General features: G+C 50.1%; 1 protein-coding gene across 1 annotated transcript in view; it reads right to left on the reverse strand.

The window, feature by feature from the left end:
* The window catches only part of EFCC1 (EF-hand and coiled-coil domain containing 1), a 41,947-nt gene that overhangs the window by 4,320 nt on the left and 14,189 nt on the right, over nt 1-23,438 (reverse strand). The window contains exons 3-6 of the mRNA XM_025448484.3: nt 5,600-5,757; nt 3,763-3,907; nt 2,405-2,567; nt 425-565 (exon numbers count right to left, since the gene is read on the reverse strand). Of these exons, the coding sequence (XP_025304269.1) occupies nt 425-565; nt 2,405-2,567; nt 3,763-3,907; nt 5,600-5,757 (607 nt within the window). The remainder of the gene's footprint in view (nt 1-424; nt 566-2,404; nt 2,568-3,762; nt 3,908-5,599; nt 5,758-23,438) is intronic.

Raw genomic sequence — 23,438 nt, forward strand, 5'->3', positions numbered from 1 at the left:
TTTTTTAAAATTTTTTTTTAGATTTTTTGATCTTGAATTAACTGCAAATTACTGGGATTAATTCCACCTTGGTCATGCATTTCTTTAAACACTGCTGGATTTGGCTTGCTAATATCTTATTTAATATTTGTTTATTTGTATCCATGTTTCAATGTGACATTAATTTATAATTTTCCTTTCTTATATTTTTATCCTTATCTGGTTTTGAAATCAAACCTATATTAGCTTCATGAAATGAATAATATAACCTTGGGCAGGACAGAGAAGCCTTCCCTTCCTTTTAATTAACATCCCTGAGCCTCCTTTTCTGAATCTAGAAACAGAATGGACACCTGGCTAATGTGGGGAAAGCTCAGGGCCAGGTGCCTGACACAGGCCAGTGCTCTCTCCAGAGAGCTCCTCCCCTTGCTCTGGGTGTGCCTACCAGGTCTCGGAGCCTCTGCAGGAGCTGCAGCACGTCTACCAGCTTCTCCTCCAGCAGGGACAGCCGCACCCTCTCTGTCTCCACCATCTGCAGCTCCAGCCTCAGATGCTCATTCTCTTCCACCTTTTGCTGCAGCTCTGCCTGCAGGGACCACCGGGAATTCAGCACCCACCCTGCTGCCTTCTGCCCAGGACTCTCTGTGCCATCTCCAGACAGGGCCTACAACTTGCCTTGACCCTTTTACAGAGGTCATCTTGTCTGACCCACCCTGGCCTGCCAGGTGGCTGAGCAGATGAAATCACCCACCTTCCCAGGGGTGGGATCAAGGCCCAAAGAGGCTGCGTGTCTGGCCTTAGGTCACACAGCAAGTTGCATTAATATAAGAATATGCATATTTTGTTTTCTAGTTGACGACTCCATTTTCCCTTCTCTACCCCTCTGCTTTCTTTTCTGTTTAATACATTTTTTTGTTGTTGTTGCAGGCAATAGAAACCTATCTGGCTAGTTTGAAAAGAAAGCTAATTCACTGGCAGGCTATGGGTCATTCCCAGAACAGACTGGCAACTGGAGATACTCAGGGATGGAGCAGCAATGTGGGTTGAGAGGGCAGGACCATCTCAAGCCTCTTGTCCAGGGGCCAGAGCTGAGAAGGACACCCTCCAGCCATGCTCCCACTTCCCTCAAGATGGAGAGCCCCAGGAGAGGGGCCCGATTGGGACAGCATGAGTGATGGCCCACCCTTGGCCAGGGGAGCCGAGACTATGGGTCCCCCCAGGATTCCCACCAGGGGCCAGATGCCAGGCAGTCACAGTGTCACATGGCTACCTGCCTTCTAAAGCAGGGATGCTAGGAGTGAGACAGTCCCTATTCTTGGCGCTGATGGAGGGAAAGAGAAGCAGCTGAAGGTGTGGTGCCCTTGGACACTCGGGGTCCATTCTGGGCTTTGGGCAGGACAGAGAAGGCATGGTGTCAGTGCCCATTGCCGATGGGACTAGACAGTAGGCTTGGGGACACAAGTCATGTGCCCCAGTAACTCTCCTAACCCCCCACTTCCTTGGAATTTATTTAGAGAAGGGGTGGTGGCCATGCCCTTTGGAACCCCATCAGACCACAGATATGTCAAAAATAGTATGGATTCAGAATTTCAGGTATATAAATATAAAACCATCTTACAATCAAAACCACAGTTTGCAAAAGTGCAGTGGGCTAGGGCTGAGTGCAATGATAGCGCTCGGCACTCCACACGTGACTACTGTGGAGTGTAGAAGTTGCCATGGAGTAGAGAGATGAGAAAAAAATGCTAAGTGGTCTTATCGAAATGGTGACACCCTGCTCGTGGTGTTGCCTTCCAGCTCCTTCCCTTGCCCTCAGTAACTTTCCTGGGCATCTGACTGATGGAGCTGCTAATCCTTAAACCTTGCCTGCCCACCACACGGATTGGCCCGGGGACAGGCACGTGACCAAGGCTGGGCCAGCTGGAGTTCTTCCCTGAGATTTAATACATTGGGCTCTTATCTCCCTGGGCTTTCTTAGGTGGACCAATGAGAGCCTAGAGCTGTCTGTGGTCCTGCCTTCCTTTCCCCACCCCATGGAGGAGGCCCTTCTGGAGTAGGGGGAAATGAGGCCAGCACCCAGAGAAGCAGAGCAGATAGGGGTAGGCAGAGACCATCTGGTCTGAGTCACTGGATCCAGCTGTTCCTGAAGCTCATCTCCTCGGCTGTCCTTCTGAAGCTGATCTTGCCAGCTCTGTATTATAATAAGTACCTGTTTTGCACTCAAGCTAATCTGAGATGATTCCTTTAACTTGCAACCAAAATATTATTCATTAAATCAAATCAAAGCAAGTCGCATCTCCTCTCTGAGTCTTGGTTTGCTCATCTGTGAACAGGGCCCCGGACTTGGCTGACATCCCTCAGGGTTCTTCCAGCTATGAGAGACTCTAGCATTGGTCCAGACCTTGACCCCTGGGGCTCAGCTGACCTTGTCCCCAGGTGTCCCTAGGGCCTTCCCACTGCAGCCCTGGGTCCCCAGGTGCTCCACCAGCATGGCGATGCGGGCCTCTAGCTGTCCTGGGGTGCAGACGTGGTCACCACCGTCAAAGTGGAAGTAAGTCATGAGCTTCTTGGCTGTCTGGTCATCACACCTGCAGCAAAGGAGAGCACTAGCATTGTGGAGCTACTCTGCAGAGTCTGCTCCAGCTTCAGGAAGTGGGTGTTGCCACTGAGTCTGTCCCCTGAAAGCTAAGCCCAGCCATGACAACCCCTGCTCTGTACTCCCCCATGGCTCCCCATTTTACTCAGAGGAAAAGCCAAAGGCCTCACCCAATCTGCCCCTGTGATCTCTCTGACCTCCCTCCCATTCACCTTCACTCACTGTGCTCCAGGCTCTGTAGCCCCTTCACTGCCCTTCCAACGTGCCTCAGGGCCTTTGCACTTGCTGTTCCCTCTACCTGGAACGCTCTTCCCTCGTTTCCTTAAGGTCTTTCCTCAAATGGCACCTTCTTAGAGTGGCCTTCCTAGAATCTTCTTGCACTCCCCTCTGTCCCTTTCCCTGCTTTACTTTTCTTCCTTATGTTTGTCACCACTCACTAGAATAGGGGCTCCAGGAGAAGAGGGCTCCTGTCTTGCATATTGCTGTTCTCTCAATGCCTCCAGATTGCCCGGTGCTTAACAAATACTTGTCATTGATTTAAGGGTCAGTGAGAACAATAACCCGGGAAAATGGGCAGCACTGGACAATCGAATAATGAAAGTCGGTGCTGCCCCTCAGGGTGACCCTACGGTGATGAGGCACCTGTCAGGCATTTTATAGCCTCAGGAGCGAGTCTTCATGAAACCTCTGCTAGACAAGTATTACTGCCCCATCTTAGCGACAAGAAGGCTGAGGCTCACAGGCGTCAGGTGACTTGTCTGAGGTGCCCCAGGTGTGTGGGTCTTTCTTGGCTCTAGGGTGGCCATGAGGATTCAATAAGCTAGGGGGTCAGCTGGAGCAGGCGCTGTAAACATGGTGGGGAGGGTTGGGGAGGACCTGGTACGTCCTGGAGTTTTGCTACAGCGTTGGGCCGTGTCTTGGGACAGCAGCCAGGGGAGTGGGAGGAGGCCAGTGAGAACTAGAGCTCCCCACAAAGTGTGCCTTTGCCAGTCACCTCGTTTCGTCCACGTACATGCTGGGGGGCCGTCTTCTCACTTCCCTCCTACGGCCTGGGGCACAGTGTCAGGGGAGCTGGGGGTGCCCAGCCTGGACCTGATCAGGTCCCCAAATTTAAGCTCTTTGAAGGGGCTCTGGGCCTCCAGCGCTGATCCTGGACGCCCCCTCTGCCCCCCGCGCAGCACACATACCCACTCTTGCAGCTGGAGAGCCCGGCCAGCAGGTTCGTGACCTCTGCCAGTGACCTCCACTCTTTCTGCCACTTCTCCTCACCCTCCTCTTCTTCATCAGAGGCGGCCTGGCCCTCCACCGAGCGGAACAGCTGCCCGTCTGTTGCTGGAGAAGCATGGGAGGCAGGTAGCAGGACAAGGGGAGGGAGCCAGGCAGCCCACCCTGGGGGACGGTGCGGGTGGGCCGCGCAGAGGGCAGGGGCTCTGGCACCATCACCCCCTCTGCCAGCCTCTCTGCCGCCCTCCACATCCTGCAGGGTGAGGACACCAAGGCTGGGGGGCCCCTCCCAAGTGCCCAGCCCAGGAGCCCAGCGGGCCAATCCAAGCCCCCTCGCCGCCCTGAGGTTTTACTCAGGGACCCTGGGAGAGAGAAGCCCTTTCTCTCCTCTGCTTTCGAGGATGACACAGCCAGCCAGGGCCTGTCTGTGCTCTCAGGGGTGTGTAGTGTTTCCATTTTAGGATAGGACAGTCCCAGCCAGGGAAGCCGTGGGTCTAGGGCTGGGGCTCTGTAGGGCAGGGGTCCCGGGTTGAACAGATTTTCAACTCCCAGGGAGCTGCCTGCCTCGAACCCTTGGGGGAATGTAAAGGAAGTGTCACGCGTGTGACTGTGGGATGCCCAATGTGGCTGCGTCTGGTTGGAGTGTTCCTAGTCGGCTTGTGCATCAGAAACCCAGGGTGTGTCGTGGCCGCCCAGAGTCAGGCTCCATGTCCAGGGTGGTGGGGGGGGGCCCAGATCATCTCTGCAGGGGAAGCCCGCCCTCTCCTCCCCACTCCGCCCCGGCCCAGGGGACACATGAGTTCAGCCTGCCGGGCAGAGTGCAGACAGCCGGGCCACATGACTGGCTCAGCCACGGCAGGGGACCCAGCATGAGCCAAGGAGAGTCAGGCCAGAAATCTGATTCAAACTTCCAGGGAAGAGAAATGCCTTCATTCCTGTGGCCTTGATAATCATGGATGGAGAGAGTGTCCCGAGCCGCAAAGCTATGTCCTCCTCCCCCTGCAGAGGGCCAGGAGAATCCTAAGCAGCAGATCTGGGGTGGGCCTGGCCCTCTGTATTTTTGAAAGGCTCCTGGGTGATCCTGGCCACCTGGCAGGTTCGGGAACCACCAGCTTAGGTCTTCTGACTTGGGACACCTGTCTCTCCAGCCTGATTGTCCCGGCTGGGTGGGCTCCGGGCCCTTCCATTTTGTTTCAATGGAAACTGTCCCAGGCCAAACAGAATCGGGGTTGAGGTGACTGGTCCATAACTTTTTGGTTGTGTGAATTGCATTCCCAATATTGACAACTCGGTTTTTGTCCTGGCAACTTCCAGATGCTGTGTGGGTATGTGTGCTGTGTATGTGCATGCATGTGTGTGTGGCATCGTCATTGTCACAGTCATTAACACCGTCCTGGTGCCCAAGGCAGGGGCAGACAAGAGGCCCTGAGGAGGGACAGGAAGGATGGCATCCAGCAGCCCCTCCACACCTGCCCATGGCTGAGCCTGGAAAGCACTGGGCACCATCTCAGCCAGCGTTTCTCCTCTTTCCACCTCATCCACACCCATCAGGCCCAGGTTCTTAAGATGATGGGCATCTTTGTGGGCTTCTTGAGGGATGACCATCCAGTCCCTGCTCTGATGATGGGGGGCTCACTCCATTTCAGCTCCCTGGGCACCCAACCCATCCCTGTATGGGACTGAAAGGAGACAGATTTTTTTCCCACACTGAGCTGGAACCTATCCCTGGGATGTACCCTCCCCCACTCTCCCACCCCCCCACCCACCCTCCCCGACCAGGTGAATGTGGCAGCAACAAACCTTCTTCTAGGGGTCTGCTCCCAGAACTGCTGTCTGACTGCCAGGCTCCCTCTGGAGGGGTGTCTGGGCTTCTGGTCCCACTGTCCTCAGGTTCACCACTCTTGGCTTCTGGCTCTGGGCTGGCTTGGGATGAGATTGGGAGCTGGGTGTCATCTGACCTGTGGGCAGGGGAGAAGACACAGGTGTTGAGAGGGAGGAGGGGGCCTGGCCGGCTTCCTGCAGGAAAGTGTGGGACGTGAGCTCACTCTCTTCCACTGCTTACTCTGCACAGGTAAGCTGTGTATGATGTGCCTGAAAAAGACACTGGATTGTCTCTGTGGTTGACCCTACTGGCTCCCTATCCAACAGCCAGCATGTTAGAGCCAACCTTCCATGACAGATACTCTCTTAGCTTCCCTTATAGCTAAGGCACAGGCTACTACCCGATTTTAGCCAATGAGATTAAAGGCAAAATCTTCCGAGGAACCTCTGGAATGGATTTGTATTCCTCATAAAAGGAAGATCAGGAAGAGAAATGCCCTTCCTTCCTGCCTTTGGACATTGTCGTGTGGATATGATGTTTGAAGCTAAGGCAGCCATTTTGTGACCATGAGGAAATGGCTGAGAGAATTAGAGAGTAGTTGGACAAGAGCCTTGACATCTTTCAGCTGCTGAGTTAACTAGTCTTGGAGCCACCCACCTCTGGACTTCTTATTATGGGTGAGATTTTTAAAAAATCTCTGGATCATTATGCATTCAGTTACTTTTAATTGTATTAAAATTAAAGGTATCTCTCCTCTTTGGGCTTTGGAGAACCTACTTCACTCTCATCAATCAACCTTCTTGATATTCTAAGGGCCTCACTTTTTGAATAATCATTTTCCATGTCACTGCAGTTACAAAGTTGAGGAAAAAATGAAAATGAATCTATCATAACCTGAAAATATTCACCAATGAACTGGCTGCTTATTAAATTAGTCCTTCCTTCCTCCTTCATTTTACACCAACATCTGTCTCTCATCTTTTCAGAATCTGCTCATCTCTCCCTGACTATCAGACCTGTCGTCTATGTAACGACCGGTACAAAAGGTCTGTAAAATGAACCTGCACAGCTTGAAAAAGGAGAGGCTTGGGGAAGTCAGCCAAGGGAATCCTGGGAATCACAGGCAAAACCACTGATGGTGGTGAGGGGCAGGGCTGGACCAGTTTACAACTGATTAAGAGAAAATCAGCAGGATTAGGAAGGGCCATGAGCACCAGAAGACACTTGGAGGCCAGGTAGACAGCCCATAGACAAACTAACCAAAGTCTCAAATATTTTTGCAAGAGAGACGCGCCTCATGATTAAGCTGCAAAAATAAGAAAACGCTTAGTTAGGGATGCATCATTGTATTCTCACGCAGTTTTTTCAGAAAAAGTATTCCAAAAGGAATATAATCAACCCAGAAACAGTCTGTGTCTAAGTGCGCTGTACCGCTGTCCTGAAGATTAAAGAATGAGTGAAAAAAAAAGAATGAGTGAAAAATGAAAAATAAAATTGCCACGGGATCTAGTAAGCTGCTTCTGGGTAGAAACCTGAAAGATTTGAAAGCAGAGACTCAGGCAGAAGTTTACACCCATGTTCACAGTAGCATTATTCACAAGAGCCAAAGGTAGAAGCTACCCAAGTGTCCACTGATGGAGGAATGGATAGAGCGTGGTCTACAAACAATGGAATATTATCCAGCCTTAAAAAGAGAAAGATCTGCCACATGGTACAACATGGATGAACCTTGAGGACATTATGCCCAGTGAAATAAGCCAGTCACAAAAGGACAAACACTGTATGAGGTCCCCAGAGCAGTCAAATTCCCAGAGACAGGAGGACAGCACTGCCAGGGGCTGGGGGCTTGGGGGTAGGGAACAGGGAGGTAGTGCTTCATGGGGCAGAGTTTCAGTTTGGGAAGATGAGAAGGTTCTGTGGATGGTGGGGATGGTTGTGTGACAGTGTGAATGTGCTTAAATGCCACCCAACTGCGCACTAAAAATGGCTAAAATGGTAAATTTTATGTTACATACACATTGTAGAATTTAAAAAAAGAATGAATGAGTAGTTGAAAACACCCGGGTTTTTTTTAACTAACTAGTACAGTAAATTCACCTTAACACATTTTGGTTTTCTTTTTCTTTTTTAAAAGATTTTATTTATTCATTCATGAGAGACACAGAGAGAGAGGCAGAGACACAGGCAGAGGGAGAAGCAGGCTCCCTGTGGGGAGCCTGATGCGGGACTTGATCCCGGGACCTTGGGATCACGCCCTGAGCCAAAGGCAGATGCTCAACCACTGAGTCACCCAGGGGTCCCCCTTGTTTTTATTTTTCAAGTTAAAGCCTCAATCAAATCTGACACAGGTCACTCTCTCTTTGGTCCCATTTTATGCAGATTCATTTCAGTGGGTTTCCCAGGACTCACTATTGGAAAACCAGGACCCTTCTGCTCAGTTCAGGAGTCGCTATTTGGAGTCACTGCCAGTCTTCGCTGACACAGATCACTGCAAATATAGAAGCCATACAACACCGCGAGTGAAGCGGGGTCCTTGGTTCCACACCCCAGCCTTGCCAACGAGGAACTGAGAGTGGGACTTGGTCCCCGTTTTGCAGATGGGCCGCTGGAGCCGGTGACCGCTGAGGTCCCTCGTCTCTGCTAGGGTTCTCGTGATCAGGCCTGTGTGAGTATTCAGAGGAGCCAGCGTGGCCAAGGGCAGTGTTGGCCACATGCATGTCAGGAAAGCCACAGCAGCTGCTCCAGAATGATTGGGACACGGGGACGAGGCACTGCAGAATTCTAGCAGGTGTGGGCACCCAGGGTTTGTCAGGTGGGTTCAGCATCCCAAAGACTGTCCCCTGAAGCAAACAAGAGAGGATCCGCGGGGCTGCCCTTGAGGCCCAGGGTGGGGCTTCGGCCACCTGCGGCCACCCAGCACCTACTCCCCTTGGTGACAGCTCCCCCAACCGCCACCCAGGTAGCTCCCCTGCTCACCTACCCCTACCACAAGCAGCTCACCTGCTCAGAGGAGGGCGGAGCACGTGGCTCCTCCCCACGCTAATTAGCACGACCCGCCCCTGCCGCTGAGGACCCCTGCGCAGGTAGCCAAGGAGCTGCAAGGAGCGTCTGCTGGGGTTTCCACCGGATGCGCGCTCGCTCCCTGCGTGGTGAGGCGGGAGGATGAGGGGGGGAGCTGTGACAGCCCAGGGGACGCCCAGAGATGCAGGGGGCTACAGATAGAGCCTAAGGATGACCACAGAAATGAAGTCCTGGATAGCATTATTCGAGTTGCTGGATCAGGCTCTGCCTGAAGCTAACCCTAAGCTGCTGTGTTTTCTGATCCAGTAACTCCAAGTTCTGCATTCAAGCTCCTCTAATGAAAGCTGAGAATGGGGACATGGCTTGGCAGCTGCAAAAACCCCATGGGTGGGTATTGTTGTTTAAGCATGAAACCATGTGCGGTTTCCAGAGGCTTAGGCCACAGCCTGAAGAAGAGAAGACACTAGGGTATAGAGCCACTGTTGCCAAGACTCGAGGGTGGAGGCAGTAGACTTTATATAGCCCCAGAGAGCGGTGTTTGCTCAGGATGGGGGGAAGCAAAGGTGAGACTTGGAGAATCACAAGGAGGAAGCTTTAGCTCACTGTGAGGAAAAGCTTTCTTACAGGGATTGCTGACCAAGAATGGAGTGGGCTGTCTTGTAAGGTAATGAGCTCCCCGGCAGAGGAAGGATGTGAGGAGGTAAGGACTTCAATGGCTGGAAGTTTAATAGAGTTGGAGGTTGAACTCAACAGTATCTACATCTTCCCACAATGACATGCTGCTTCCCCCTAAATTATTTAAGGGCTTCAACAAGCAATATGAGATGGAGGGGACAGCCCTTATTTAGAAGTTTCCTAGCATCAGCTAGCTCTGGCACAGTGGTCCCTACACACCTCCCATCCCCACAGCCATGCCAGTCTTCGAAGCCCTACTCCAAGTGCAACTTCCTGCACTAGCAACAGCTAAATCTTCCACAGAGCACTTGGTCAGTGCTGGGCACTATTCTCAGTGTTTTAAACATTTTCCTCACAACAACCCTAGGAGGTAGGTACTGCCATTACCCCCATTTTGCAGATGAGGAAAAGAAAGCACAGAGAGATCTGCGCATAGCTCAGATCCAGAGGAGCTGGGATTCACACCCAGGCCACTGGCTCCAGGCAGATGGGAGGGAAGCTTGGAAGGCAGGTCTGGGATGACCCGGCCCAGCTGCCATTCTCATTAGGCGACTGCAGGTCACATGTCATGAAGTCAGGAAGAGGAAGCCTCTGGAACAGAGTGTGAAGAGTGGACAGATGAGGACACACTTTGGGATTTTCCAAGAAATAAAACGTGGCTGCAGAGAAACAGTTTCCCTAGAGAGACCGAGGGTGTGCTGCTTTTGTCTAGTAATTGGTATTTAACTGAGTCTGTCATTAGCCCACTGATTCTGCCTGTAGGATCATTCACATAATCACATAAATGTGCTGTAATATCTCTACAGTAATACAAAAAACAAAACCCAACCAACCGAACAAAATAACCCTCCCATGGGCCTAGAGAAGAGGACTCACAGCCCATCAAGGCTAAACAGACCCTGACTGGGCGCCCCAACTTTGGGCTGGGCCTTATGTGTGCTATTTTGGGTCCTGCTCATCCCCTGGACTTAGGAGGTTGATATCTCTCAGAGGAAGAAAAGGTTAAATCACAAAGGTGGTTGGGGGCCGGCCGAGATCTGGACCTGGGTGCTTCCCCTCCAAAGCCTGACCTAGTTCTGTTGTCCCACCACCTATGCCACCAGGCCTTGGAAAGTCCCACATCTTATAGATGGTGGAAGCCAGTGGAGCTTTGTAGGTATTAGGTTGTATCCTATGGAATTGCTGGGGTTTGCTGCTTTTGACCTGCAACGGGGTAATTTAAAATGGTTTGATCTCCTAGAACATGTTTCCATGCTTCTTGATTGATTGGCTACAAATCTGACACTTCAGTAGTGAGTATCCTGGTTTGTGAAAGGCTTTGTTAGAATCTTCTGGGTCTATGGAGTGCCTGGCTGGCTTAGTCAGTAGAGCATGTGACTTGATCTTGGGGCTGTGAGTTTGAGTCCCATTTTGGATGTAGGGATTACTTAGAAATAAAAATCTTAAAAAAAAAAAAAAAGACAAAAGACAAAAGGACTTACTGGTCATCAGTGCTAGGACTGGACCACATGGCCCAATGGTTTAAGTAGGGTTTCTCATAAGAATAGGTCCCTTAGGATTGGCTCTGGGGAGGAGGAGATGGAACCTCCTGGGGACAGGGCAAAGGGTCACCTGTGGCCTTGCTGAATGATCTGAGTGCTATGGCCCCTCCTGACCTGCAGGTCCAGCCTCCTTAAAATGCCAGCCCCAAAGTCCCAGAGCTGACGCTGCATTACGTTATATCTCTACTCTTACCTCAACCCTGGACCACTAGCACTTGCTACCATGGTCATTTTCTGGAAACAGTTCTGACTCTGCTCCAAAAGCGCTCTAGAAGAAGTCCAGATCCCCCGATATTCCAGCTCTCCACGGAGGAGTTTCCAAAATTGCAAAGCAAAGATCCCAAGGAAGAAAGAACACATTTTGCTCAGGAGGGCCCCAAGGGTGGGGAGAAGTCCCTCTGCTCCCTTCCCACCCCCCACCCCCCGTGCTGCCCCTCTGGCCCCTGCTGTACTGCCAAAGGGAGCAGTGGTCAGCTCTGATCCTGTCTTTCTTCCTTTCAAAATGCATCAGTGGCTCCCTGTGGCCACCAGAAAGAACTCCAATGTTCTAACACAACATTGAAAGTCCTCCAAGATCTGACCCAACCCTCCAGTCTCATCAGTGGTGACAACCACTGGGCACAGCACAGCCAGGCCCACTGAACCTCCAGTGCGCCACCCTTGAGGCCTTTGCACATGACAAGCACAGCCAACACCTACATGGCCTTACTGTGTGCCGGACACTGTACTGTTCTGAGTATTTTTGTGCAAACTCATCTACTAAGAAGGAATGATTCTTATTGCTGCCATTTTATGGATGAGGAAATTGATGCGCAGAGAACAGAGTAATTTGCCTGAGGCCACACAGATTCCTCTGTCTTCAATATGTAGCCCAAGCCTAGCAAGCTCTGCCTGGAAAATCCTACTGGTCCGCCCCCAACCCCCCAGTGCAAATGCCACTTCTTCTGGGAACCCCTTGTCTCTCAGATGGATTCCCAGGGGTCCTGTTAGGATGTGTGTCCCTCATCAGACTGGGATTTCCTCTGGGAAGACAGCACAGGGACAGAGTAACCCAGTAAAAGTTGGTTGAATCAATGAAAGAAAGCATGGGCAGGAGCACCTGGTTGGCCCAGTGGTTGAGCAGCTGCCTTTGGCTCAGTTTGTGATCCCGGGGTCCTGGGATCGAGTCCCGCATCGGGCTCCTCACGGGGAGCCTGCCTCTCCCTCTGCCTGTGTCTCTGTCAACTGCAGCCACTTTTGGTCACTGACCCTATTCCTTACTCATATAGATTTCCTTCAATAGGAAACATTATATAGGAAATAGTGACAAGCCAGTATCTTGTCATAGAGAGAAAGTAATCGGAAAAAATACACAAAACAACAAAACAAAATGTGCCAGTTCTAGGTAGGCCTCATTTTTTTGCCTGCTCCCAAACCCGAGGCTGTTCTTTCTCATTCAGAACGGGGCTTAGCCTTGTGAGGAGCGAGAGAGTCACCAGCTCCAAACCAGGAGCCTCCTTGCTCCGTGCCTCCTGGGCCTCTGGGCCACTCTCCTTTGGGAGCTGCGAAAAAAGGAGGGGGGCCTCCTGTGACTGCAGAGGTGCCTGTCACTTGGCAGGCCTTGGAGAAGGACCTCCCTCTCAGCTCCAGGTGGTTCTGGGGACAAAGGTGGCCTGTGGAGGCTGCCCACAGGCCCTGGACACCCTCACCACCAAACAGACCCAAGTCCTCCTGTGAGGTCGGGCGTTCCCTCCGGCTGGCCACATCTGTGCACTGCCTCTGATGTCTCCCTCCTGTCAGACACTGATGGCCACATCTGGCCACCAGCCCAGCGGCTTACACAATCTGACAAAGGCCAGATGTTGCTTCCCCTCCGTTCCCAGTACTGCAGCTCCTGGCTCTTGGCTCCAGGTCTCCAACAGACGGGCCTCCTTTTTGGGATCTGTGATGCAGAGAGGGGTCGTGGGGGACGCCTGGGTGGCTCAGCAGTTGAGCCTTTGGCTCAGGGCATGATCCCCAGTGCAGGGATCGAGTCCTGCATCGGGCTCCCCGCAGGGAGCCTGCTTCTTGCTCTACCTATGTCTCTGCTTCTCCCTGTGTGTCTCTCATGAATAAATAAATTTTTTAAATGTTGAAAAAAATGAGAAGGGTCTCAGGAGCTGCCAAATCTGGGTTGTGTCTCACAGGACCATGGCTTTGCAGTGTGACTCCCCCTCCCCCAAGTCTTCATTTCATTCACTCATAAATAAACACAGAGGGGCTCTGGGTCCCATGAAGATGAAAATAGCCAGCTGATGAGGAATGCCTGTGTCTACTGGCACTCATTAGGCTGTGTCCCAGTGAGTCTACATATCTACCTATGCATCTATCTGCCCATCCGTTCGCTTATCTATCCATGCATGCATCCATCCATCCATCTGAACATATTTTCTTAGCTCTTATTTCACAATGGAATTTTATATATTTCATGTCTTCCAAAGGCGTTCCGGCCTCCACCAGCATTTGAGGCCATTTGAGGTGGAACTCAGATGAACAGGTGTGTGTATTTTTTATTTTATTTTATTTTTTATTTTTATTTATTTTTTATTTTTTATGATAGTCACAGAGAGAGAGAGAGAGAGAGAGAGGCAGAGACACAGGCAGAGGGAGAAGCAGGCTCCATGCACCGGGAGCCCGACGTGGGATTCGATCCCGGGTCTCCAGGATCGCGCCCTGGGCCAAAGGCAGGCGCCAAACTGCTGCGCCACCCAGGGATCCCTATATTTTAAACAGCTAAGCATTTATTTTAACATATATTAAAAACAATTAGTAAGCACACCAGACAATTTTAGTTTTACCTGTATGACAGTGGTATACCCTTCTTTTTTTTTTTTTGAAAGATTTTATTTATTTGAGAGAGAGAGAGAGTGAGAGCAAGAGCATGCATGAGCAGAGGGAAGGGGTAGAGGGAGAGGGAGAAGCAGACTCCCCACTGGGATCATGACCTGAGCTGAAGGTAGATATTTAACTCACTGAGCCACCCAGGTGCCCCGTTATACCCTTCTTTTAAATAAATTTATTTACGTAAAAAGAGTGAGATGATATAAGGAAAAATGTTATCAAATAATAATAATACGGATGATATGCAGATATGGCAAAAAATGACACAGACCCTAGGAGAATGTCTGAAGTTTGGCAAACCCTCAGACATCACACAGTGAGCTCTGGGGACTGTGAGAGCTATGCTCCCACCACCTCGGCCACTCATCTTGCTCTCCACTGGAGACGACCCCAACTCTAGGTATGGGCACCCTCTTTTTGTAATGGATATTCTGCAATGTTCCCATGAGATCCCAAGATGAACTGGATAAATAATATACCCAATCTTCACAAATACTCTGGAAAATTTAATGTGATGTTCTTACAGTGATCTAGAGGAGAAAGCAATTTTATGATGTATATTTCAATATGTAAATATTCAGACATAATGATATTTTTAGATGCTTCAACCATTATAAATGGCTATGTTTTTTTCCTGAACTAAAGTATAATTGACATGCAATGTTACATTAGTTTAGGTGTACAACATGGTGATCATACGTTATGCTCTGTAATCCCAATCTGATGATGGTCACAGCATAACTACCATCTGTCATCATACAACCTTGTCACTATACCATTGACTATATTCCCTATGCTCTGTCTTTCCTCCCTTAACTCACTCATTACAAAACTGGAAGCCTGTATCTCTCACTCCTTTTCACCCATTTTTCCCATCCCCTGACCCCTTCTCCTCTGGCAGCTGTTTGTCCTCTGCATTTATGGGTCTGTTTCTGCTTTTTGTTTGTTTTAGTATAATGGCTAAGTTTGACTTTGAGGATAGTTGTTGACATTCTTTCCTTATATTTGACATTTTGAAATAAGGGCTAAGAAAATATATTTAGAGGGATGGATAGATGGATAGATAGGTGAATGGATTGGTGGACAGATGGACAGATGGATATGTAGATAGGTAGACTCACTGGGACACAACATAATGACAGTGGACACAGACATTCCTTTTTAGATGGTTAATTACAAGTATCATCAGTATGTATGATGTGGTTCTGAAATGATGAGCAACTCTTGAAAAATTCCAAACAAAACAAAATATAACTTTTCCACTGCTCACACAGCATTGCATTCTTGGAAAAGCCATTGTACATTAAAACTATGCAAAAATTGTATTTATATGTAAAGCACAGTTAGATTCTAGTCTTAGATAATTGTAGTGAAAGCAAGTTTTTTAGGAACATCTGGAAGTTATGTGTGTGTGTGTGTGTGTGTGTGTGTGTGTGTGTGGTGTTATAGAGCAATCCTGGGTTGCACAGGATCTGTGCAGAGGCTTATATCCCAAGTGCCAGGAACACTGTCCCCCTAGTCATTGAGACAAACACTCCTTCCACACAAGTTTCCAGAATGTCCCTGGGAGAGATGCTTCTTCCAGAGACATGCCTTGTTATAGACTCTGTCTCTGATCCTATGTTCTAGCCTCATGACCCACTGGCTACAGCAGCCTCCATCCAAACCCAGCTCTAGGCTGCCTCATAAGAGGAACTATGAGATGTCCAACCGATGAATTTGGACTGGGAGGCTGCTGGGTCAGCCACCTGGGCTGCACATATGTCCTGGGGAAGCACCCAGAAACTCCAACTGCCATTGCCCGCTAGCCTGCAGCCATCCTGGCCCCTTCCCCATGTGGCCTCTGGGCTCGCAGAGCAGCACCAGATTGGGGATTGGCTTATACCTGTTTACTCCCAGGCCTGCCTTTCAATCAAGGGGTGCTCTCATCAACTCCTTTTCCCTCACTGAGACTCAGCCTCCCCAGTTCTTGGATGGGGACATCGCCCCACTCAAGGACAAGATCTGGGGCTAAAGGGAGGGATTCATATACTGGCACATGGTATGCGCACAACTCTCATTATCTGCCATCCTCTGTTTACAACTGCCTCCTTCTCTATTCATTCTGCTTTCCAAAAACCTCAAATAAATGCTTGAGCCCAGGGATAGTCCCATAGTTTCTTAATCTGACCTGTGCCGTTGAATATGACTGCCACTAGTCGCATTGGGCTACTGAAATTCACATTAATGATAGTGGAATAAAACTAGAGATTCAGTTCTTCAGCCATGTCAGCACTGAGAGTATGTTTAAAAGGTGAATAGTTTACAGTCATTTTGTCTGGAACTGTAATTCTCACTTATAAGCCACCTGTTCAGTTTACTATTATGTTTGTGAAGTGACAATTCTGCTTAAATTGCAATGATCTGAACCTAGAACCTGACTCTGCTGTTTGTATAAACAACAAAATATATCACAAGTGAGTTTCCTGCCATAATTCCAACGCACCCCTTTCTACATGGAGAAAACTCAACCTGGGTCCCTGTCTACACCACCTGAAGGAGGTGGATCCTGGATAAACCTCAATGTGAAGGCAGAATTAAAACAGAACATACAGCAGGATGAATGGCTTTGAAACCTAGGGGTGGAGGACAGCTCAAAAAAAAAAAAAAAAGGGTCAAAAGTCATAAGGCCCAGTGCATTTGGTGAATTTGATTATATCAAAGAAGACATTGGAGCCAGCTGGTGTCCCTTGGCCAAATTCTGTCTAAGGCTCCTACAACACAGCAATTCCTCTCCAGAGTATATTTTCTGGGGAAGTTTTCGCATCTTTCTACAAGGTGGATGGAGGAGATGCTCATCAGTGTCTTCTGGGGATGTGGGAGCTGGGAGGCAGCTCTGGGACTGGGTGGGTGTCTGCTTCTGGGATCAGGTGGGAGACTCACCAGAAGGAGAAGCAGAGAGCAGATGTGCACATGGCCAGTGCCCCTGAACCATGCAATGCTAGCGAAAAATGCAAGAAGCAGAGTGAGGCATAGAATGCAGTGCCTTTATGGAAACAGAACATAGACACAAAACCACACATTGTGCAAGGACACAGCAATAGGGAGATACACGGAACTCATATGAGAAGGTTGCCTGTAGGGCAGATAGGGAAATGGGAAGCAAAAGGAGAAAAATCCATCCCTACCCCTGCCGCAATCCGAGTCCCCTTGCTTAGAATACACAAGTTTCCAAATGTCAGAATAAATGTTCATCAATAACCAGCATAGAAGCAGTAGGACATTATCATTTCACATAGGGGCTGGCAAACTTATCTTGTGGAGGGCCACGTAGTAAATATTTCAGGCTTAGCAGCTTATGTGGTCACTGCTGCAATGACTCAGTTGTGCCTTTCTAGTGCAAAAGCAGCTACGGATAATAACATGGCTATGTTCCAATAAAACTTTATTTGTGGATACTGAAATTTGAAATTCATGAAATTCTTCTGATGTCAGGGATATTGTTCCTTTTTGAGTTTCCCCAACCATTTTAAAAGGTTAAATCAGGGGACGCCTGGGAGGCTCAGCGGTTGGGTGGCTGCCTTTGGCTCAGGTCATGATCCCAGGATCTGGGATGGAGTCCCACATCGGGCTCCCTGCATGGAGCCTGCTTCTCCCTCTGCCTGTGTCTCTGCCTCTCTATGTGTGTCTCTCATGAATAAATAAATAAATCCTTTTTTTTTTTAAAGATTTTATTTATTTACTCATAGACACAGAGAGAGAGAGGCAGAGACACAGGCAGAGGGAGAAGCAGGCTCCATGCAGGGAGCCTGATGTGGGACTCGATCCCGGGTCTCCAGGATCACGCCCCAGGCTGCAGGCGGCGCCAAACCGCTGCGCCACCAGGGCTGCCCCAAAATAAATAAATCCTTAAAAAATAAAATAAAAGGTTAAATTGTAGTTCACATTAGGTACAATAATCAGCCTGGGGCTAGATTTGGTGAACCCAGGCCATAGTTGGCAAACCTTTGATTTATGGTGGACAGAATTTTGTCCAGGGAAAACGTGTTTAATCAGTGTGGTGGACTGAGGTCTCACTCTTGCTCCTAAGGCCAGCCAGCCAGCACCTTCTGGATTTGCTAAGTGTGCAGAATGAGGATATGGAGCAAAGCAACCATCTGGCAGCGGCCTGAAAGCCACACGGTGGGGAGTGCAGTGTATCTGTCCAGGTCAGCAGGAGGGAGGGATGCTGTTTGTAACTGATATGCTAAGGGGGTGGGAAGGAGACAGTCCCTGGGACACACATTCAGACACAGGTGCAGGTTCACTTGAGCTCATTGGTGGCGTCTGATGGCATGGGGCATGAGCTGTTGGGGTGGCAGGAGGGCACTCCAGCAGCCTGCTCCTGGACCAGCTGGGTCTGCCCTGCCTTGCTTTTGGCCTGAGTCTGGCCCTCCAACCTGCCCATTGACTGTGCTGGTCCCTGAAGCCCTGCCGAAGAATTCCTTTCCTGCCTCAGTGAGCCAGTGTCACATGTCCTGTTGTTTGCGATGTGGACCCCTGGCTGGTATGGCCTTGAGCAAGTCGTGTCACCCTTCTAAGCTTCACCTTTCTTTCCCCAAAAAAATGTCTTCCTGTGGCATGTACCATGTAAGACCATGGTTACTGCAGGAAACGGGGATCTCAGTCCTACAACTGTAAGGAACCTAATTCTGCCAATGCCTGTGTTTGGAAATACATTCTTCCCCTGAGCCTCTATACTTGGCCAACAACACCTTGATTTCAGCCTCCTGAGAGCCTAAGGATAACCAAGCCAAGCCTGCGTGGATTTTTGGCCTACATGGTGTGAGATCATAAATGGGTGGTTGTGTTAAACCACTAAGTTTGTGGTTAATTTGTTATGGTTGCATAGAAACCAAACACAACTGCACAAACAGACACACCCCGTCTGCGTTGATGGCACACACAACCTCAATTATTCTTTTAGGCCTGAGTGGCTGTGTGCTTCTGGAGAAGAGATCTGATTGGTCTGTGCCAATCACGATGATTCCTTCCCTTTACCAAGGATTGGTTTAAGGATAGGCATGTGATGTGCTTCTGGCCAGTGAGAGGGGAGCAGAAACCTTCCAAGTCCAAGGAAGAAGTTATGTTTCTCTCTGTGAATGTGGCAGTGATGCCTGAGGCCATGGAAACTATCTTGTGACCATGAGGGACACTTGCTGACAGGCAAAGATGACAAGCTGAGGAAGACACTGTGAGAAGATGAAGAGTTGTAGCCTTGCATGGGGTGCCTGGGTGGCTCAGTTGGTTAAGTGTCCAACTCTTAATTTCAGCTCAGGTCATGATCTCAGAGTCATGAGATTGAGACTTGCATCAGGTTCCATGCTCAGTGGGGAGTCTGCTTGAGATTCTCTCCCTCTCCTTCTGCCCTTCTCTCCACTCTCTCTTAAATAAATGAATCTTAAAAAAAAAGAAAAGAAAAGAAAAAGAATTATATCCTTGTAGACATCACTGAGCTACAAAGAAACTGCTTTCCCCTGGACATCTCATGCATGATCATCAGTGTCCTTAAGATTTAAGCCATTTGGAGTTGGGTTTTCTTTTTCTATTTTTTTAAGATTTTATTTATTTATTTGAGCTAGCACAAGAAGTGAGGAGAGGCAGAAGCAAGCTCCTCGTGGAGCAGGGAGTCCGACGTGGGGCTTGATCCCACAACCCTGAAATCACGACCTGAGCTGAAGGCAGACACTCAACCGACTGAGCTACCAGGTACCCCTGGAGTTGGATTTTCTATTTCTTGCAGCCTAAAGCATTATTACTGAAAACAGCTCCCAGCGCTGCCTGGGGGTTAAATGAGATTGTGTACATGAAGTCCTTAGCACAGTGCCTCATCCCAGCAGGTGCTCAGAAATACTGGCCTGTGTTCTCAGGGCTTCTCTCCTCCTGCTTCTGCCCTGGGGTGAGTCAGGCTTCAACTGCAGAAGTGGGGCCAGTAGGGGGTACTGATCTGTGTCTGTATCTGTAGTTATAGTGCTGTCTCAAGAGTTTTTTTTTTTTTTTTAAGATTTATTTATTTATTCATGAGAGACACAGAGAGAGGCAGAGACGTAGGCAGAGGGAGAAGCAAGCTCCCTGTGGGGAGCCGGATGCGGGATTCAATCCCAGGACTCTGGGATCACGACCTGAGCCAGAGGTAGATGCTCAACCGCTGAGCCACCCAGGTGCACCTCAAAAGCTTTATTATAAGGAAGTGGCTTCTATGATTGGGGGGGGGGGCTGGCTCAGCCAGTGTGAAATCCATAGGAGGGAGATCACAGGCAGGCTGGGCACAGGTGGAAGCTCTGGTCACAGGCGGAACCCCTTCTCTTTTTCAGGAAGTCCTCACTCTTGATTTAAAGGCCTTTCCTTTTTTTTTTTAATTTATTTTTTATTGGTGTTCAATTTACTAACATACAGAATAACCCCCAGTGCCGTCACCCATTCACTCCCACCCCCCCGCCCTCCTCCCCTTCTACCACCCCCTAGTTCGTTTCCCAGAGTTAGCAGTCTTTACGTTCTGTCTCCCTTTCTGATATTTCCCACACATTTCTTCTCCTAAAGGCCTTTCCAATGATGAAATCGGGCTCACCTGGATGATGTAGGATACACTCCCTTATAGAAAGTCAACTGATAATGGGCTTCAGTAACATTTGCAAAATGCCTTTGCAGCAAGTGTAGATTCATGCTTGGACAACCTGGGGCTGTCCAAGTGACACATCACGGTGACACATCAGAGGACCATCACCATTTTCACTTCCTCTAGACACACCTTCCCCCAAGCCCTGCCTTGCCCTCCCCTCCCCGCCCAGCTCCGCTTTTTCTAGAATGGATGGAAAGGGTCACTTGCATTTGCTTCTCTTTCTGCTTTCAGCCACCTAAGTCATTCAGCCACTTCATAAGCTTTAAGAAGCTGCAGGGCAGACAGGACCCCCAGAGCCTGGCTCTGTGTGCTGAGGGGTGGGGGCTGTCAGGCAGCAGGCCAGGCCTCCGAGCCCGCCAGGCGGGCCTGGGGGCTTGCACACTGTGCTTCCTTTGCTGCTTGGCATTTCCTGAGCGAAGCCTTGCAGGAAACAGAGACTAGCATGTGAAAACAAGAGAACAACAGTAGGAAGAAGAGCTTGGGAGGGGGGCCGTGGAGGGTGAGCTGAAAATAAATCACGAAGAGGGGAGTGTGGGACAGTCCTCAGGGGCCTCCAGGCCTGGGAAGTGTTCTCCATGGCCCCTCATCTCTGGCTCCCACTTGATTTGCTGGGGTAGGGGACAGGTGCAATGGGACCCACCGGGGTCTCATTGCAGGGACCGCGCTGCTGCTGAGTGGTCTCCAAAGGCATCTGCGAGCCTGGCTGCTAATTCTGTTCTGTGATTCACCCGACAGAGGCTTACTGAGCTTGCTGCTGAGCTGGGTGCCAGAGATGCTGCACTTCGCAGCAGAACAGCCCTGACCTCAAGGAATCTACCTTCCCCTGGGGGGCAGAGATATTAATGAAGTCGTAACAAAAGTAAATTAAGGATGGGAAAGGCCAGGGGCTGTGAGAGATGACAGGGGAGCACACTGGATGGGGCCGGGGCCGCTCTGAAAAAGCGAGCCCTGGCGGAGACCGGCAGTGCGGATGCGAATTAGACAGGGCAGGCCTGACAGTGGCCAGGAAGTGAACGCCCGAGGAGAGAGGGTCGCTGTGGCCAGAGCAGTGCACGGTGGGCAGAGTGGAAGACGCTGGGGCCAGGCCTGTGGCAGTGGCCAGGTCACTCAGGGCCATGACGGTAACCGCAAGGAGGCCGATGTTTATTCTAAGAGCAACAGGAAGCTACAGGGTTAGATGAGGGTTTAGAGAAGCTCCTCCCACCCTTGGCTACTTTGTGGCCAGTGGACTGGTGGGGAGCTAGGGACAGCAGTCACATCCGGGCCGGTGCTGGCGCCCGGTGAGTGAGTGGGTGCAGCTGGAGAGGAGCAGGGGGGTTGGAGACTTGGCAGGACTCAGAGGGGTTGGCTCTTGAGATCCCAACTCAAATGTTGCCTCCTCCAGGAAGCCTCCTGCCATGGACTTTATTCATATGAAGTCCTCACCCCCAGCACCGCAGAACGTGACTCTATTTGGAGACAGGGTCTCTACAGAGGTGATCAAGTTAAAATGAGGTCACAGGGGTGGCCCTAATCCAATCTGATTTGTGTCTTTATAGGAAGAGGACATTAGGACACAGACACGCAGAGGGAGGACTATGTGAGGACACAGGGAGAAGACGGGCATCTGCAGGATAGCAGAGGCCGGGAATACGTTCTCCTGGGAATATGTTAGCCCCCAGAAGGAACCAGCCCCGCCGACCCCTTGCTCCTGGACTCCTGGCCTCCAGAACTGTGAGACAATCCATGTGTGCAAAAGCCAGCCAGTCGTGCTATTTGTCATGCAGCCAAGTTGACTGATAGGGTGCCCTGAGTGCCACAGTAAAGCAGCCTCCTCCCCCTCGCCCATCCCTTCTTCATCCTGTTTAGGGCCACCCCCTGGTTCACTGTCCCCCTCAGCCAGGATGTCAGTCCCCTGAGGGCTGACACTGTCTTGGTCACGGCTGCCAGCATGGCATCGGGACTCTCCAGGCAGGCAACAGAATTTGCGTGAATGAAGAAAAGTCAGTAGTTATTTCTGACAGAAATTCTGGAGAGCCCAAGAATCTCTGCCCCTCACCCTTACTGGGTCTCTCACTGTGTTGGCCCCAAGCTCCTCCAGGTCCCCTGTATCCCCAATTCAGAGCAGACAGTGGGAAGCCCTGGATGTTTCTGTCCATCCATGCACCTGCCAGTCAGGAGGAAACCTTGTCTTTCCCGGGCTTGGCCCTCTGCTGGGCTCAGTGACAGCAGGGACAGAAAAGAGGGGCACTGCTCACAAGAAGCTCCCAGCCTAGGGGGAGTCCACCCTCCTGCCTTACTCCATATGACCCTGGCCTGGTCAATCACAGGAATTGGTCCAGAGTAGTTACAAGACCCCTACCTGGGCCAACCAGCACATTCCATGTCCCTGGGGTCAATGATTGGTTCAAGGATGGGCATAACCATGTCAGGATAATCAGAGCTAATCTAAGGATTTTGTTGGAACTACTGCAAAAGAAAAGCTCCTTCTGTGGGGGGTGACTGGGAGAATGGGAGCTCATCCTGGTGATGTTGGCAGCTATCTTGCTCTCATATGGGAAGAATGTCTGAAAGTAGAGCCAACTAGAGGAAAGCAGAGATTCCATGGGTCATTGTTTGGGCTCCAGGATCCAGCCACACCTGAAGCCATACTCTCAAGCTTACTTGTAGATAATTTTTAAGAGGTATTTATTATTTTGAGAGAGAGAGGGGAGAGGGAGAGGGAGGGAGAGTCTCTAGCAGACTCCCCTCTGAGTGCAGAGCCTGACACCAGGGCTCAATCTCAGGATCCTGAGATCATGACCTGAGCTAAAACCAAGAGTCAGTCACTCAACTGACTAAGCCACACAGATGCCCTAATACCCCCACTTTTAAATTTAAGGCATTTGGGGTTTAGTTTAATCATTAGCAACAACTCTCCAATATAATATAGATCTCTCTCTACCTTGACAAAAGCATGTGGTTATTTCTCACCATTTCCCCTACACAAGAGCCCATGATTATCTATACCTCAGCTCATCCCATCACAACATCCTGGAGACCATGGTGCCCACTCCTGCATGCGTTCCAGAGTTTCTCTGGCTTGAGTCTCAGGCAGAAGCCATC

Source organism: Canis lupus, chromosome 20, assembly GCF_003254725.2.
Source record: "Canis lupus dingo isolate Sandy chromosome 20, ASM325472v2, whole genome shotgun sequence".
NCBI lineage: Eukaryota > Metazoa > Chordata > Mammalia > Carnivora > Canidae > Canis > Canis lupus.